Source organism: Rattus norvegicus, chromosome 19, assembly GCF_021556685.1.
Source record: "Rattus norvegicus strain SHRSP/BbbUtx chromosome 19, alternate assembly SHRSP_T2T, whole genome shotgun sequence".
Taxonomy (NCBI): Eukaryota; Metazoa; Chordata; class Mammalia; order Rodentia; family Muridae; genus Rattus; species Rattus norvegicus.
In genome coordinates, this window is record NC_141552.1 from 36257801 (window position 1) to 36274785 (window position 16985).

At 43.0% G+C, this 16985-nt stretch overlaps 1 protein-coding gene and 1 non-coding gene across 8 annotated transcripts in view; one reads left to right on the plus strand and one right to left on the minus strand.

The window, feature by feature from the left end:
* Positions 1-9410, plus strand: part of Mylk3 (myosin light chain kinase 3) — an 80720-nt gene extending 71310 nt beyond the window's left edge. For 6 of the 7 annotated variants that reach the window (XM_087594093.1, XM_087594092.1, XM_087594094.1 and 3 more), the window contains 4 exons: positions 767-895; positions 5158-5310; positions 6540-6672; positions 8242-9410. In XM_087594093.1, the coding sequence (XP_087450219.1) occupies positions 767-895; positions 5158-5310; positions 6540-6672; positions 8242-8301 (475 nt within the window). In that variant the 3' untranslated portion in view covers positions 8302-9410. The remainder of the gene's footprint in view (positions 1-766; positions 896-5157; positions 5311-6539; positions 6673-8241) is intronic. The other variant, NM_001110810.1, reaches the window with a different exon arrangement.
* A 7131-nt stretch (positions 9411-16541) lies between these two features.
* Positions 16542-16643, minus strand: LOC147999375 (U6 spliceosomal RNA). The gene has a single exon (XR_015644508.1). It is a non-coding gene; the product is annotated as a U6 spliceosomal RNA (small nuclear RNA).
* Between the last annotated feature and the right edge of the window lie 342 nt (positions 16644-16985).

A 16985-nucleotide genomic window follows, 5' to 3' on the forward strand; every position in this document is an offset into this window, starting at 1 on the left:
GATGTAATGTGTGTCGGGGGTGGGGTGGGGGATGCCTTTGTGGGCCCTGCCAAGGTGTCCCCCTGAGGAATCACGTCTGTGACAGGCCTAGAATAAAGAAGATTTATGGATGGGGAAGGGAGTGGGAGGGGCCTGGAAAGAGGTAGAGGCAGAGAAAGAAGGAGAGAAGGACAGAAAGAGAGGTGGGGACATGTAGGAAAAGAGAGAGAGTGAGAGGAGGAGGAAGAGAGAGAATGGGAGGAGAAGAAGAGAGAAGGAAAAGGAAGAGAAAGGAAGGAGAGGGAGAGGGAGGTGGAGAAGAGAGAGAGGGTGGGGTAGTGAGCAGTCTTTATAGGCTGCTGCACCTGGCTCCTGGTGCAGGTGTCTGCAGGTGTCTGCAGGTGTCTTCAGGTGTCTGCAGGTGTCTACAGGTGTCAGCAGGTGTCTGCAGGTGTCTGCAAGTGTCTGCAGGTGTCTACAGGTGTCTACAGGTGGCTGCAGGTGTCTGCAGGTGTCTGCAGGTGTCTGCAGGCGTCTACAGGTGTCTACAGGTGGCTTCAGGTGGCTGTTGGGTGGAGCCTAGTGGAATTGTCTCTAAGCCATCATGGAGAGGCTGGAAGGAATGTTGAGGGTTTGATCATTCCCCCAGGAAACCACTTGTGTAGTGTGAGTGTGGGGCTCAGATAACATACCTGATAGGTAGGGTGGGGAAGTGTTTCCTTCCAGGATCCACATCTGCTCCACATTCTCTCCCTTCATGTGCTCCTAACTCTTCTCTTTTCCTCAGATATAAACCTCGGGAGAAGCTAAAGGTTAACTTTGGTACTCCAGAGTTCCTGGCTCCAGAAGTTGTTAACTATGAGTTTGTCTCATTCCCAACAGACATGTGGAGTGTGGGAGTTATCACCTACATGCTGTGAGTACTCGGGGTGGGGAGGTTGGTTCTGAGTGGGGCTTGGGTTATCCATCTGACATTGGTACTTTTAGAAGCAGAGACACACACTTTGGCCAGTGTTGTCAGGAACACTGATAGAGGAGCAGGGCGGTGAGATGGAAGGGAAGCAGTCACCTAAGGGGGGCTACAGATGGAGCTTGCTTCTAGCTACTAAATGAAAATAAGGACAAGACCATCCTACATGTGGTTGAGAAGGTTTTATTGTAGATATGAGGGAGAGATATCTGGAAGAATCCAGAACTGGTGTGGGGGTAGGAGGAAAAGGGAGAAAGGAACAGAAGAAGGGAATTGGGCAAGCAGACTTAGAGTGGAACCACTGATTAAGAGCACCAAGAGGGCAGGGAACCAAGAGAGGAACCGAGAGCCACTAACGTGAATGTCAAAATGGCCAAGTTTAAATAGGGAAGAGAACCTGGGGAAAGGAAAGTCTGGACCCCGGAAAGGAGAGGTTTAGGGTAGGGGCAGGGTGAGAAGTGGGGAAAGGAAAGTCTGGACCTCGGAAAGGAGAGGTTTAGGGTAGGGGCAGGGTGAGAAGTGGGGAAAGGAAAGTCTGGACCTCGGAAAGGAGAGGTTTAGGGTAGGGGGCAGGGTGAGAAGAGCTGGAAGGAGCCATAGGTACTGGGAGAGCTGGCCAGTGTCTGCTTTGATGTGTTAAATAGGCACCTAGGTTGGTTTTTTGTTTGGTTAGTTTCTTTGGTTTTTGTTGTTGTTTGTTTTGGGCAGGGTGGTCTTTGAGATCTAACATTCCAGCCTTTCATGGATGATAATTGCATCTGATCTAAAACTAGGACATCATTGTCATGGGCCCAGGAAGGCTGGAATAACGGTAGAAGAACTGAAAGGGGTAGAGGTGGGTAGACTAGGGACATCTGTCTCCACTGCCAGGCTGCTTTGGAGCGATATGGAGCCTTCAAAGGAATGCTTGAGTCCTGTGCTTTGTAGGCAGTTTTGAAGACAATTTGCCCTTTTAAGTTGATTGGAAATTGTTGTGCCCAAGTCTCAGGGAACCCCTAAAAGACCACTGAGGAGCCAGTTCCAATGCAAACACACAAGGGTCTTTATTGTGAGCTCCTGAGCAAGGACTCTCACTGTCACTGTCACTGTTGCAGCAGGTCAGAAGTGAGAACCCCAAGTCTAGGGGTGCAGGGTATTGATTGTGGTTACAGCAAGCTTGGGGAATTTCCGCATAGGTCAGCAATTTAATATTTTATAAAAACTGCATTTCTGGTGTAATCTGTAGGAAACAAACATGGTTGGTGGGGGGCAAAACCACCTGAAAAACAGGATGGCTGGGCTACTTATTTTGTGCAGGCTGTCTTAGATTATCTATTTGTATCTTGACCTGTTGTAGCCTGAATGGCTGTTGCTAAGCAGGGGGCAGGAGGGAGGTTGCCGTAGGATGTTTGTTCAAGTGGACTTTGTGGTTTTCCTTCTGGGATTGGAGTTTAGCCCCTTAGTCAGGAGCTTTTTCTAAAAAATGGAGTTGGTTGGGCTTTACAGAAATCTGCTGGGGCAGATGTAGACTAGGGAAAGAAGGCAAAGTTAAAGAGCTTGGGGGAAATCATCTAACTTGGGTGTACATTTGAAACTTCTAGACCGGTGGTACTGGTAGTTGGGGCAGGAGAGTCTTAAGACTGGAGAGGGGGACAAAGTGAGAGATTGAGAGAGACAGAGATAGAGACAGACAGAGACAAAGAGAGACAGAGACCAGAGACAGAGAGAAATTCCATCCTCAGGAATAGGGAGGTGGGAAAACTTAGGCTGTTGATTGACAGGAGTACTCATCTGCAGTCCCTTTGACCTGTAAAAGGCAGAACCAAGTCAGCTACCTGAAGCTTACATACATTTTTTAAGTTTACAAAAAGAAAAAAAAGATATGAGTTTTGAATATATTAACATTAGCACTGTTTGTAATCTTTAGTTCACATTGTAGAAAAGGCAGTAGATTCATGCCTTTGAATCATCATAAGACCTTAGGAATCCAAAGAAATGACTCCAAAGCATTAATATTCTTTCCTCTGTCCCAAGGGCTGGGCGTATAGATTGGACAAAGATGTTTTTGGCACAATGAGAAGCACTGTTATGTCCATATTTAGAAGACAACTAAAAGAAATGTAAATTTTTGAGCATGTGATTTTGATAATAGCAGTCAGTGCTTTATAGCTTATCAGAACTCCACCGATTGGTAAAAGTGAACTTTTGAAGTCTTAGGATAACAGTAGTGTAGAGAGGCGGAAGATGTCTGAAACATTCTCACCTTTTACATATCTTAGACCTTTACAACTGGTATTTACTTTCTTAGACCCTCACAACTTACATAACCCTTTTTCTTTTAAACCTATTCTTTCCCCATCTAATCATTTATAATGAGACAATGCCAGGGGCAAGCCCAGGCTATTCTTTTTTTTTTTTTTTTTTTGGAGCTGGGGACCGAACCCAGGGCCTTGCGCTTCCTAGGTAAGCGCTCTACCACTGAGCTAAATCCCCAGCCCGGGCTATTCTTTCTTGTTGGTTCCACTTGAAGCAGCAGAGGGGGAAGAGCTGCGGCTGGGGTAAGACTTGGTCTCACAAGATATTTAGGGTTGATGTATAAAAACAAAATGTTTACCTATCTTAAATCTAAGTCACTTTGCTACTGTAGCTGACCTGCTTGAGTTCCTTTTGGGCCAGAAACTGCAGTCTTTGGCATTTGGCACCTCATCATAAAACTGCAGGGAGTTAAGTAAAGGATTAAACTAGAGCCTTCTCCCTCTTGTTAAATGTCTCTTTCTTGTCAGGCTAGGGGGATGTTTGGAGCAATATACTTCTACTGAGCCAGGAAAAGAGACTCAGCTTGTAGAAGGAAAAACTTTTACACAAGCAAATATGGATTAAACTTATAAATTCATATATAGATTCATGCACACACAATTGTAAATCTCCATTCCAATCAGTGGGCTCAACTTACATACTTATCTCGTAATTACATATTTACACACACACACACACATACACACACACACATCCATCTTTATTGCATAGAGAAAGAAAAAGCTTCTACACTTTTGTTGTTAAACAAATTAAGGCAAGTCTGTAAGAAGAAAGCTTTGTTCTCTTTAGTAAGAGTGGGCCTGCCTTGCTATTAAGAAAAAAATCTGTTCTGGGGTTGGGGTCTATCTCAGTGGTAGAGCGCTTGCCTAGCAAGCACAAGGCCCTGGGTTTGGTCCCCAGCTCCTAAAAAAAGAAAAAAAAAAAGAAAAGAAAAGAAAAGAAAAGATCTGTTCTGTCCCATGGTAAGGAGAAACCTGCCTGCTTCTTCTGTTCTTTGTGGCTTCTTCTTTTTCCTTCTTCCCCCTCTGCATTCTGCATGTTGCTCTCCTAATATTTTTAGTTGCCTTATAGTTTCTAAGTTATACCACTCTGCATTCTCCTTCTAATCTTGCTCTCTCTTCCTGCTCTGATGTAACAATGCTCTGTTCCTCATGCCTTACTCCCAATGCTTTCTCTCCAATGTGTATCTTTGAATGTGATCTTTCCCAGTCTTTTATACCTTTTCCAGGAGAGTAGATCACATGGTTTTCCCAAGCACTGCCCTCCCTCCTTTAAATTAAAGTTCACTAGAAATTCAAACATAAAATTGAATAAGAAGTTAGAAACAGAGAATGTTTACATGCATATCTATTAAGAGTAACTATCTGGCTAAACATTATCTGTCATCAGTTTCTATAAGTTCATGAAGAGTTAAAAAACATAACTTTTTGTGACTAAGTTATTAGTGAAGTTTTGTATAGATAAACCCAGTAAATATTTTATCTTCTATCCTTGCACCTATAGTAAATCATTAGTTCCCCTTTTATGACCTTTGGTTAATGGTTTTACAACCTCTTGGAATGTACTCTAAGTTGCAGATGCCTGCTTGCTATATCAGTAGCAATAAACGCATGACACTTGAAGACTGTCAAAGTCCTTACTGCAGTTTTGGTTATCAGAGTAGTTCTATGGTTGGAGGTCACCACAACATAAGCAACTATATTAAGTGGTGGCAGTGTTAGGAAGGTTGAGAATCATTGCTGTAGAGATAAGGAAAAAGTTACATGAGATGGGAGACTGTTCAGAATGTCCTTTCCCCCATCTCCCACCTTCATGTGAACATATAGAGCCATATGCAACGGAGAAGTTGTGGAAGAAAAGCTTGTGATACACTGAACTTATGATATACTCATGGTCCTTTCTCTTCTCCATAGACTCAGTGGTTTGTCCCCATTTCTAGGGGAAACAGATGCAGAGACCATGAATTTTATTGTGAACTGCAGCTGGGATTTCGATGCTGATACCTTCAAAGGGCTGTCAGAGGAAGCCAAGGACTTTGTTTCACGGTTGCTGGTCAAAGAGAAGAGGTATTTTAGTTGCTGGTCACTCAGTGGCCATTATAACAGGCCCTGATCTGCGTGCCAAGCTGGTATGCTGAATCCTTTTATCCTGTGAGATTTCTTAGTCTATTACTTGCTTGGACTATTGAAAGGAGCTGCAGCTTGACATCAGAGTCTTAGAAAGAGTTATATTACAAATAAGTGTTATTTCTAAGTTATCACTTAATAATAAGCTAATGTTGGAAGAAGCTGAGGTATGTAGGTGTCACCCTTGGAATACAGGTCTGAGTACTTCATTTCTTCGTCACAAAGGCATTCTTAGCTTCAGCCGTGTCTTAGGGTGACTATTGCTGTGATGAAACACCATGACCAAAGCAGCTAGGGGAGGAAAGAGTTTATTTCATTCACAGTCCTGTATAACAATTCATCATCCAAAGCAAGTGAGGGCAGGAACCTAGAGGCAGGTACTGATGCAGAAGCCATGGAGGGGTGCTGTTACTGACTTGGTCAGCCTGATTTTTTATAGAAACCAGAAGCACCAGCCCAGGGATGGGTGATGGGCCACCCACAATGGGCTGGGTCATCCTACATCAATCACTAATCAAGAAAATGCCATACAGGTTTGCCTACAGCCTGACTTATGAAGGCATTTTCTCAGTTGAGGTTCCCTCCTTTCAAATGACCCTAGCTTGCTTCGAGTTGACTTAAAACCTGCTGACACAAGCAACTTTATAAAAGTCATAGATTGAGCCATTGAGTTTTTTGATACTCAGACATGAAATAATTGGAAACTGGCACAAAGGTGACACAAAAGTACACCCTAGGAAAAAGGCCCAAGCATCCGGGCTTCAGGACAGCTCAGTGCTCTTGGGTCTTCAATTTCTTACTGTAAAATCTTTCTGAGTGAGGAAACCCAACCTGGAATTCAGATGAGCCAGTTGATGCTCTACTGTGCCAGGAGAAATGGGTTTTGTTCAAGCATCATGTTCTCCTAAGAGCAATCCTAGTAGCAGCTGGCCTTCCTGTTGTTCTCCCTTAGCTTCCCAGCCCTCTGTGGGAGGCAGTGGTGAGTCACTAGGACACAATCTTCTGTAGAGGTCAGGAAACTTTTCACTGACAGCTTTCACTGCCTCTTATGAGGAGGGGAGGTTTGACAGCGGCGTAAATCTGCAGGAATGATGAGCTGTTGACCCAATAGTACAGACTTTTAGACAACTTGAAAAGTTGAAACTCAACTCAATGGTTTGACTCCACAGTTGTAGGATGAGCGCCACACAGTGCCTGAAACATGAGTGGTTAAATCACCTGATTGCCAAAGCCTCAGGCTCCAACGTTCGCCTCAGATCCCAACTACTGCTGCAGAAATATATGGCTCAGCGTAAATGGAAGGTATTTTGGTTATTTTGTTTTTGTTTTTGTTTTTTTTCAGTAAAAGCTGCATTTGAAAGCACTACAGCCAAGTTTTTCCTCATACATGGATTCTAAATATAAGGATTATTTAAAGGGAATATTTCTCTCTCATGTCATAGCTGCTAGCTTGATTAAAAGATCCCATGGGTCTGGGCATGATGATGTACACCTTTAATCCCAGGTCTTTGAGAGGCCAAGAAAGAGGCAGGCAGATATCACTGTGAGTTCAAGACTAGCCTAGTCTACATACCAAGTTCCAGGTCAGCCAGAACTACAGGTTCTAAACAAAAATCAAACAAAAATGCCACAGAACAGAAACTACTGGTATAAGAGTGATGTAGCCCATAGTTGTCTGAATTCTTGAAGTACCAGGATGAAACTGAGAATATATTCTTCTTAGTGATGACAGTTTGGAGGACCCAGGCTTAGCTGTGTGTAGTGTTGGGACTTGATTCTATCACATTTTAGAAAGCAAGACGGGAAAGTTATATTAAACTTTAAAGCTTTTAAATGTTGCTCACCACAGGTTTTCAAAACTTTGTTGTTGACTCAGATCCCCATGGTGGGAGGTGGGTGGGATCAACAGGTTTTTGTGCTGGGCTCAGTATGTACTTGGTATGTGTGAAGCTCTTGGTTCAAATCTCAGCATAAAAGAAACAATAAAAAGACCCCACATAACTCCCTCCCCCAACTTAGAAACAGACAATGAAACCCAAACCTCTTTTCCTGGGAGCTTTCCTTCACAGCCATGTGAAGCAAACAGTTTACACTGCTTCCGTAGTATAGGGCAGCCTTTTGCCTTTCCTATGCCATCTGCTTTTGTTTAGAGCTCTTTCTATTGCATGGGATGAATTTGATGACCCACTAATGATTTATGAGTCACAATTATAAAATATGTTCTAAGGAGCACTCCTTTCCACTTTAAAGGGCAGGGTAACAGTTTTCTTCTCAAACATGCCCCAGAATGTGACTTTCAATTGTTCTGGAAACCTGGTCCCCCTGTAGAGTACCAGGTGCTTTTGTTTGTTTGTTTGGTTGGTTGGTTTTCTTTTATTGACAATAGATGTTTTTCCTCACATAACATATCATATCCCTGTCTATTACTGTCTCCTTTCCCTCTCCTACTATCAGTTCATCCTTCCCCTCCTATCTGGATTCACCCCCTTTCTGTCTGTCTGTCATTAGAAAACCAATGGCACGTGCTATTAATCCCAGGACTCAGGAGTCAGAGGCAGGTTGTTCTCTGTGAGATCAGGGCGAGCCTGGTCTATAGAGTTGAGTTCCAGGCCAGCCAGGACTACATAGAGAAACCCTGTCCTGAAAAACCAACCAAACCAACCAGACAAAAACTAGGCTTCTTAGGGATAATAATAAAATATAACAAGACAAAACAAAACACAACTAACACATAGGATTTGGACAAAATATACAGAAGGAAAAGAGCCCAAGAGAAGGCACAGACGCCTAGACTTGTCTTTCCATCATGTCTTAAGTACTCGATCTAAAGATGCACTTTTTCTTTATCCCCCTCCTGCCTTTTACTTCAAGAAACATTTCCATGTGGTGACTGCAGTCAACAGGCTAAGAAAATTTCCAACGTGTCCCTAATCTACAACTGGGCCTGGGAGTTCCTGAGGCGACACGCAGTGGTAATGTGAAGAGATGACTCAGGATTTTATGGAGTCAGGAGCTTGGCTGTTATTGATCTTATTTTGCAAAGAATGGTGGAAGGAAGAAAGAGAGAAAGAAAGAAGAAAAGGGAAAAGGAAAGAAGATGGCTACGTTGCTGGCCTCCTTGTGGATGAAAGTGTGTTTTTTTAAAGCCCTAGGAAGGTCACCAGGTCTAATGCTGCCTCCTCCCCAGAGCCCTCTCTTCTGGTAATGAGAGTAGGCACGCTCAGGAAGGGCAGGGAAATCCTACTTGGCCTTTGGTCAAATTCAATTCTAAACTCGTCATGATTAAAGAAGCCAGTAGGGAGGGAAGCATGGGACAGGGAGGAATTAGGTCTGACAGTGGGAAGGAACATGATCGAAACATACTGTATAACATTCTTAAAGAATTAATAAAATGTATTTTTAAAGGAGTCAGTAGGTTCGAGCTGCTTGCTATTTTAGTGAAAGAAGCTCCTTTTTTTTTTTCAGTGAGTAATAGTGCAAAGATTCAGAATTGATCAAAATGCAAACTGCACTCAACTCTGGGTGAGTCAATCCTCCCCCATCCAAGGCTCAGGGAGCGTCTCAGAACAGGGGACAGAAAGAACGTAAGAGTTGGTAGATGAGGAGGAGTCCTAGGGGATGTCTTTGAGACATGACATGACTTGTGTTGGCATCAATTTACAATATCTTTGGCTACCTGCACAAGATCAAGTCGGCCAAAATTCCAGTGAGGATGGGAGGAAACTCCTGAGGCCCACCCCTACTGGTGGAGCTACTGGCAATTGTTGGCTGATGAGGCAGGGAGAATTGTTCTTCTTTAACCTCTAGCAGTAGTTGTTTATGCCCCAGTAGATGCTACATACCCATGTGCAGATGGGCAGTACCAATTAGACTGGGGAGGTTACTGATGGCAAAAAAATAAATAAAAGGAGTACCTGTAGGTAGGAAGGAGATGGAGTGGAACATTAGGGAGAATTGGGAGCAGGTAGATGGATATGATCGATATGCATTGTACTAATGTATGGAGTGTTCAAAGAATAAAAAAGTCATTTAAAACAGAACTCAGTAGATTCTTTGGCAGGGACATACTGGAATGACTGGGATCAGTGCAAAGGCTTCTGGTGTCAAGAGTTCCTAGAATTATGACTAAATTAGGGTCTCTGCTCTCAGGACATGTGAGGAGAGCAACCCTTAAATATGTTTTAATTTCTCTTTTAACAATGAACACCATTCAGACAGTGGCAGTGCATGCATGCTTTTAATCCCATGAGGCAGAGGCAGATGGATCTCTGTGAGTTCAAGTCCAGTCTGGTCTACAGAATGAGTTTCAGGATAGCCAGGGCTACACAGATAAACTGTTTCAGGAAACCCATGAACGCACACACACACACAGACACACACACAATATGAGCTAGGGATAGCGGCTACACCTGCAATTCCAACACTCAAAACTCTGAGACAGGAGGATTACAAGTTTGAGGCCTTAAAAATAAAATAATATCAGCCTACATTTCTTTAGTGTTATTTGAAAATTAGAAACCTATCAACCTCCATGCCCAAATTTGTTAATTTTAAATGTGCTTTTAAAGCTTGATGTGCACACCCAGCTGCTCGCTTAATTCCTACCCATTCTGGTGTCCCCTTTCTTGGTTATGGATTTCTAGTCTTGTAAGTCTGGATACTGATGCACACTGTATAGGAAATGTAATTATAATGTGCAGCTTCCTAACAGAAACTCAGAAATGGCCCATCACAGAGCAATGAAGAACAACTGCTCTCCCACGCACCCTGTGCTTAGTCTGAATAGACTTTTCTAGAAGGAGGTATATGTAATCACTCTGGTGTGCGTTGCCTGAGATGTCCGTTCTCAGTGTGGTAATCGACTAGCACATCCCCAACTTGTCATGTGCGTTTAAATACTTTGCCAACTTGTGAAGTTTTTAAAGGATGTTGTTCTAATTCCATTCTAATTCCCTTATTTCTTAACTGTGTGTATATTCCTAGTACTCTGTGTGTGTGTGTATATGTGTGTGTGTATGTGTCTGTGTATGTGTGTGTGTGTATGTGTCTGTGTATGTGTGTGTGTATGTGTGTGTGTATGTGTGTGTGTATGTGTGTGTGTATGTGTGTGTATGTGTGTATGTGTGTGTGTATGTGTGTGTGTGTATGTGTGTGTGTGTATGTGTGTGTGTATGTGTGTGTGTATGTGTGTGTGTATGTGTGTGTGTATGTGTGTGTGTATGTGTGTGTGTGTGTGTGTGTGTGTGTGTACATTTACACAGGTGTGCATCTTCCCTTGGGGTCAGAGGTCAGTGTTGAGTGTCTCCCTCAATTGTTCTTTGCTTCCTGCTTTGGCTAGATTGGTGGCCAGCAAGCCCCGGGTGCCCTTGTCTCTGCTGTTTACAAGGGATACAGGCTCTGATGTGGGTGTTGGGATCAAGTTGTTCGGCAAGCAGTTTACCCACTGAGCTGTCTCTCCAGCCTCCCGGATCCCATTTCATCTGGCCCTTTCAGTCTCTGAAGTGATGTTTAGACCTTAGTTAGACATATGTCAGTCTCACAGCTTTCTTACCCTCAACGCCCATCCACCCCCGTACCCTCTCCCACACACTATAGACTTCCTGGCAGAGGGCCTGGGTGCAGACAGAGAGGTTATTCCTCAGCAATGCTCGTGCTCCCCAGGATGCCGAGAGTCCAGAGCCACCATGTAAAGCCCTGCTCCCAGATGGCCATGAATGAACAGCTGAAGCAGGATTGTGGGCACAGCCTTAGCGATGCAGTCCATGATCTGGCAAAATGTCAGGTCTCTTCCTGGGAAAGGGCTTAAGGGTAGTCTGCAGAGGGAACTAGAGAGGATCTTTCAAGTTCTAGCTAGGATATTGGAACTCAGGGCACTTGGTGATGTGAGTCTTCCTGGAAACACACACAGGTTGCCACACTGGTGTAGAGAAGCTTGTCCAATAGAAATGCAAAACAAGCCACACACGGTTTGAACTTTGGAACCATTCCTCTAAAACATCCATTTAAATTAAGATCAATAACTTAACCCCGTGTGCCAAATATTTATATTGTTTCTGTTCATACTAAGTCTCCAAAATGTGGCTTGTAATTTATATTTACAACACATGCCAGTTCAGATGCTATGCTTTTATTAGACAGAATCTATATGTAAAGATCATAAACTACACTTTAGAAAATGATCCCATACAGTCAAATACTTTGCAACATACCTAAAACTTTTTCTAATAATCTAATGAGGTATCCATTTTTACACAGTCAAAATTAGTAAATTAATTTTGTCAGTGGATTAACTACATTTTAAGTATTTTTAAAAGATTTATTTTATTTACGTGAGTACATGTTAGCTGTCCTCAGACACACCAGAAGAGGGCATCAGATTCCATTACAGATAATTGTGGGCCACCATGTGATTGCTGGGAATTGAACTCAGGACCTCTGGAAAAGCAGTCAGTGTTTTTAACTACTGGGCCATCTCTCCAGTCCTTTATTTATTAAAAGACATTAATAAGTCTGTTTTAAATAGCTTTCATGTCAGGCTGGGCAGGTCTAGAGAAAAAATTGTATCTATTTTATTTCTGCTATTTTTTTTCCTGTGTTGTTGGTGTTGCCTAGAGAAACAGTTTTATTACTGAAGAATCTATAGGCTTTTTTTTTTTTTTTTGGTAGGATATGGAGAAATCAAGGTGGGGCTGAGTTTCTAACTGGCTGGCATTTCTACTGCAGGAAGGAGCTATATAGGCTGCTGACTTGTCACCAACAGTCTTGCTCAGCTGTGGAACCTATGTGTTAGGCCATCACCATCCCAGGCAAGATGTGCCCTTTGACATTGTAATGATACAACGCTTGAAGGTCCAACTAAGTAATCCAGTAGAATGAAAGCCCATTTCACAGGAAGCACCCTGTTCTTCTTCTTATTTTTTTTTTTGGGGTTCTTTTTTTCGGAGCTGGGGACCGAACCCAGGGCCTTGCACTTCCTAGGCAAGCGCTCTACCACTGAGCTAAATCCCCAACCCCCCTGTTCTTATAAAACATGGCAAAGCCCTATGACTAGGAAAGACTTGGGCCCCAGTGAGGAATGTTGACTTGGATGGAAATTATTATTAAATTGTCCTCTAAACATGTGTGCTTACACCCATACATTGCTGCTGCATTCAGCTATGAAGAGAAGTTCTTGGTACAGTTGGTGTCCAACTGGTCAAAGTATTAGGAACAATGGCTGTTACTGTGGTCTACACTATTGTTTTGGGACAGCATTCCAATACTCAGGCTTAAAGAGAAAAACATTTGTATATGCATACCAACCCCTCAAGGTCCAGAAAACCCCACAGAAGAGTGGGAAATGTAAAAACTGGGAAAGGTGAGGTGGAGTATAGTTATGGCGTATAGCATTGAGTTCATTTTGTGTTACCTGTCTATTGCTTGGCATGGGGCCTGCCTTTAAGTGTGGTTTGAATACCATTAGAGAAAACTGATTTTTCCTTTGCGAGCAGTTGTCAGTTGGAGATAACCCCTTGGTTATGGATGGGAGCTCACGTCTCCTTCCTCTCTCAACACTGGGACACCCATCTGGTTTGGACCTGTGCAGGCCCTGAGTATGTTGCCATGGTTTCCGTGAGTTCATGTGCACATCAGTCCTGGTGTATCTAGAAGATCTTGTTTCCCTGGTGTCCTCCATCCTCACTGGCTCTTCTTCTTCCTCTTCCACAGAGTTCCTTGAGCCCTGAGGGTAGGGGTTTGAGGGGGACGTCCCATATAGGGCTGAGTGTTCCAAAGTCCCTCACTTCCTACACATTGTCCAGTTGTGTGCCTTGGCATTGTTAGCTTTCATCTACTACAAGAGGAAGCTTTTCCGATGATGGCTGAGTGACACACAGATCTATGGGTGTAACGGAATGTCACCGGGAGTCACATTAATGCTGTGCTCTTTGAGCAGAACAATAGCATTTGTCCTGGTCTGGTCTGTCCAGTCTCAGGTTCTTGGCCACCTGGGCAGTGTCAGGCATGGGTGTCGTCTCATGGAGCGGGCCTTAAATCCAATCAGAGAGTGGTCTCTATATCGTTTGTGCCAGCATCGCACCAGCATATCATGTAGGTAGATGACACCATTGTAGATCGAATGGTTTGTAGCTGGGTGGGTGTTTACCTTTCTCCTCTGGTAGAGTGCGGACTACTTTCTAGTACAAGAGTCAGTAGGGAATACCAGAAATCTTCAAATCAGGTTTCATATTCTTTCATAACTGAATCGATGACATCACAAATTATTAAGTATTTTCAACATTTGACCTTGGCCATCTTGCCTCTATAAAGTAAATGTGATCGTAGTCACCAATCTCGCTTCCTGGGGTGACAGATGATGTAATTAGTCCCTTTGCCCTTATGAAACTGTGTCTTGTTGATTTGCACAGTGTTAGCTGTTTTAATAGTTTTATGTAGGTATTTTTGATAGCTATGCAGTGATGCCTAATTAAATAAGTTTTGGGTGGATATTACATTGTTTTCTGATTGTACAAGTCCATTTCTTTTACCTAACATCACCAGGGCACTGTTGTTTTTTTTTTTAAAGATTTATTTATTTTATGTATACAAGTACAGTGTACAGTGTAGCTGTCTTCCAACACGACAGAACCCATTACAGATGACTGTGAGCCACCACGTGGTTGGTGGGAATAGAACTCAGGACTGTAAGACTCTCAGAGAGAATCTTCCCTCAGGAGGGAGATCTTTAAGCCCAATGACCAGACCGAGTCCACAGGCTGTAATCTGTAAGAGGATTTTTATTGATCAGGATACACAGGTATCTGTGGGCATCCCAGTCAATTCAGAAGACTGGCGCGCCTAGCAGAACCAGGGACGGGTTTTTATAGGGCATTGGGGAGCAGAAGCAGGCTTACAGAAGCAGATGTATGGTTACAGGGATGTGATTGGTGGAGTAAATGAGGCATACGTGTATGTTACCTATTTTGGCTATAATCATAACAGTGAGTTAGCAAAAAGTACATGGTGGTCAGGGCTTCCGGGGGGTCAGGGACTTTTTCTTTTTCCTTGTCAGGTGGCCCATGGAGCAGTGTCCATAATTTAGTCTGGTTTCTGTATTTTGTTTTCTTTTATGGTCTGTTTCGTCTAAATGATGGGTCAGCTTGTCCCACAAAGCTTGGACACATCTGAACTTTTCCAGGCTTATTTTAGTTCTGAATCTGTGTATCTAAAAACTTACTTTTTACTTCTATAGTTGAGGGCCTTGGGCTTGTACAATTCCCTTTCTGGGAGGGGGTCTTTCAAGGACCAGTTCAGAACTTAGAGCAGTCAGTGCTCTTAACTGCTGAGCCATTTTTCCAGTCCCAGGAAATATTACTGTTAATAATTATAGCATACCTATTGACAACATAAGAAAAAAATGTTAGCAGAAATTAATCAAGAGATGGTGAATTGAGGACCACGGTTTTACAGAATAGATCCTGCTATAGATTATTTCTTGCTCAAATACAATCTGTGTTTTCTACAATTTCCTGGCATATGTTGCTTTAGTATGTCAGATTTTTTTTTCTCATACTATTGATGGTCAAATTAATGATTTGCGTACTTCTCTTATGCTTGTCTATATTAATTAGACTAGTTATAGAGGTAATGCATTCAATCTTGGCCTCTATTACATCCACTATTTTTCCTTTAAAATAGAGAAGGGAGAAGATGTGGAGAGTTCAAGGATCCTTACACTCATGATGGGAAAACCAGGGATGTATAACCTGTTTTCTTCTTGGAGTTAGTTAATGGCTTAGTTCCTTGCACTGTCTGTATGGCCAGGGTCTCGTGGTCTGGGTGTGGTCTCTTCCACACCCAGGACTGGAGGTGGATAATAGTCTAGAAGACTTTATCTGTATGACTGAGACCACACCAGATCCTCCCTTAGGCCATTAAGACAACACAAGTAGTCTATCTATAGAATCCATTCTCAATGTAGAAGTGACTTGTACTTTGATAAGAGTTTCAATGTAATCATTCCTCCTTGTTCTCCTGAGATTGTGGTATACCAGGAAATATTTTTCCCTCCAAAATTTACTGTACTTAAATATACCTAAAATAAACAGCCCTGGGTCAGACTCTAGAAGTCTGAACCAATATTGGTTAACTCGCTTGTGTTGAACCAGATTTCTTTTTTGCCTCATGAGAATGGTTACTCTTCTAGCTGTGGCATTTGCAGAGACCCCCCCACCCCCACCCCAGTAACAGCCCACAGTTGCGTGACTGTGAACTTTTAAAAAATGGAGTTTTCCTTTTGCTTTTAAAAGAAATTTTTGCATTTTTATTTTAGAAACTGGACTTTTAAAGTGCTTAAACTGGTAAAGGCTGTGGTATTTTTAAGTTTGTAATATTGTATTGATGTGTCAAGTTGACAAGGGGTTGGTTGTCATGGCAGTTATATGTCAACATGACACAAGTCAAAGTCGTCTGGGAGGAGGAAACCTCAACTGAGAAATTGCTTCCACAAGATCAGGGCTATAGGCAAACCTGTAGAGCACATTTTAAGTCAGTGATTGGCTGGGAGGACCCAGTCTGTTGTGAATTGGGCCACTCCTGGGCTGTTGGGCCTCAGTTCTACAACAAAGAAGGCTGAGCTAGCCATGAGGAGCTGTCCCCTCTGAGTGCCACCATGTTGGCAGCATATGTGAACACCTGAAAGGAGGAAAGATTTGTTGGAGCTCATGTCTATATGGTTAGCTCAGTTGTTTTATTTTTTTTTTTCTTTTTTCTTTTTTTCGGAGCTGGGGACCAAACCCAGGGCCTTGTGCTTGCTAGGCAAGCGCTCTACCACTGAGCTAAATCCCCAACCCCAGTTGTTTTATTTTTGTCAGAGTGATATCATGGTGGGAAGTGTATGGTTAAGCAGAGTTGCTCTTCCAATGGGGGCCATGATGCAGAGACAGAAAAAGAGGGATAAAGAAGCCAAGGTAAAGTCCCTCTGTGTATGCCACCCCCATCGATTAAGTCCCATCTTCTAAGTTTCTAATCGCCACCCTTTCAAATTAGGAACGCATAATGGGTTAGGTATTTCGATGAGTTGAAGTCCTCATGGTCCAATCATGTCTCAGAACACCGGACTGGAGATCAGATCTTCAACACGTGAACTTTTGGGGGTAATTTCAGATTCGAACTAATTCATAGAATATAGCAAACATAATGTGTATTGCTTCATGAATTTGCTGCTCATCCTTGCACAGGGCCTATCGTATTCTGTATTCTGACGATTTTCGTATATGTACTTCTGAAGCGAGCACACATTTACTTTAATTTTAGTTAAAATCATTTATGACATGATGTTCCGAGCAGCTTTTTAACATCTACAAAGCCCACAATCTTTCTAGGCCTGTCTCCACCCCTGAATAAGCCTGCTTCCACCCTGCCTCCATTCCCTTGGGACTCCACCAAACCTTGGTGTGGACACAGTTTCCTTCCTTCTTGTGGACACTCTCAATCCTCCCTTCTAATCCATCCCCGTTCTTTGTGTGCGTCTCCAGCACCTAGAAACACTTTGTAAGTGGGACTCTTAATGGCCACATCTGCCAGGGATACAGGTAGGTGAGCAACATTCTTCTTGCCCTCCATTCTCACCCTCAGCC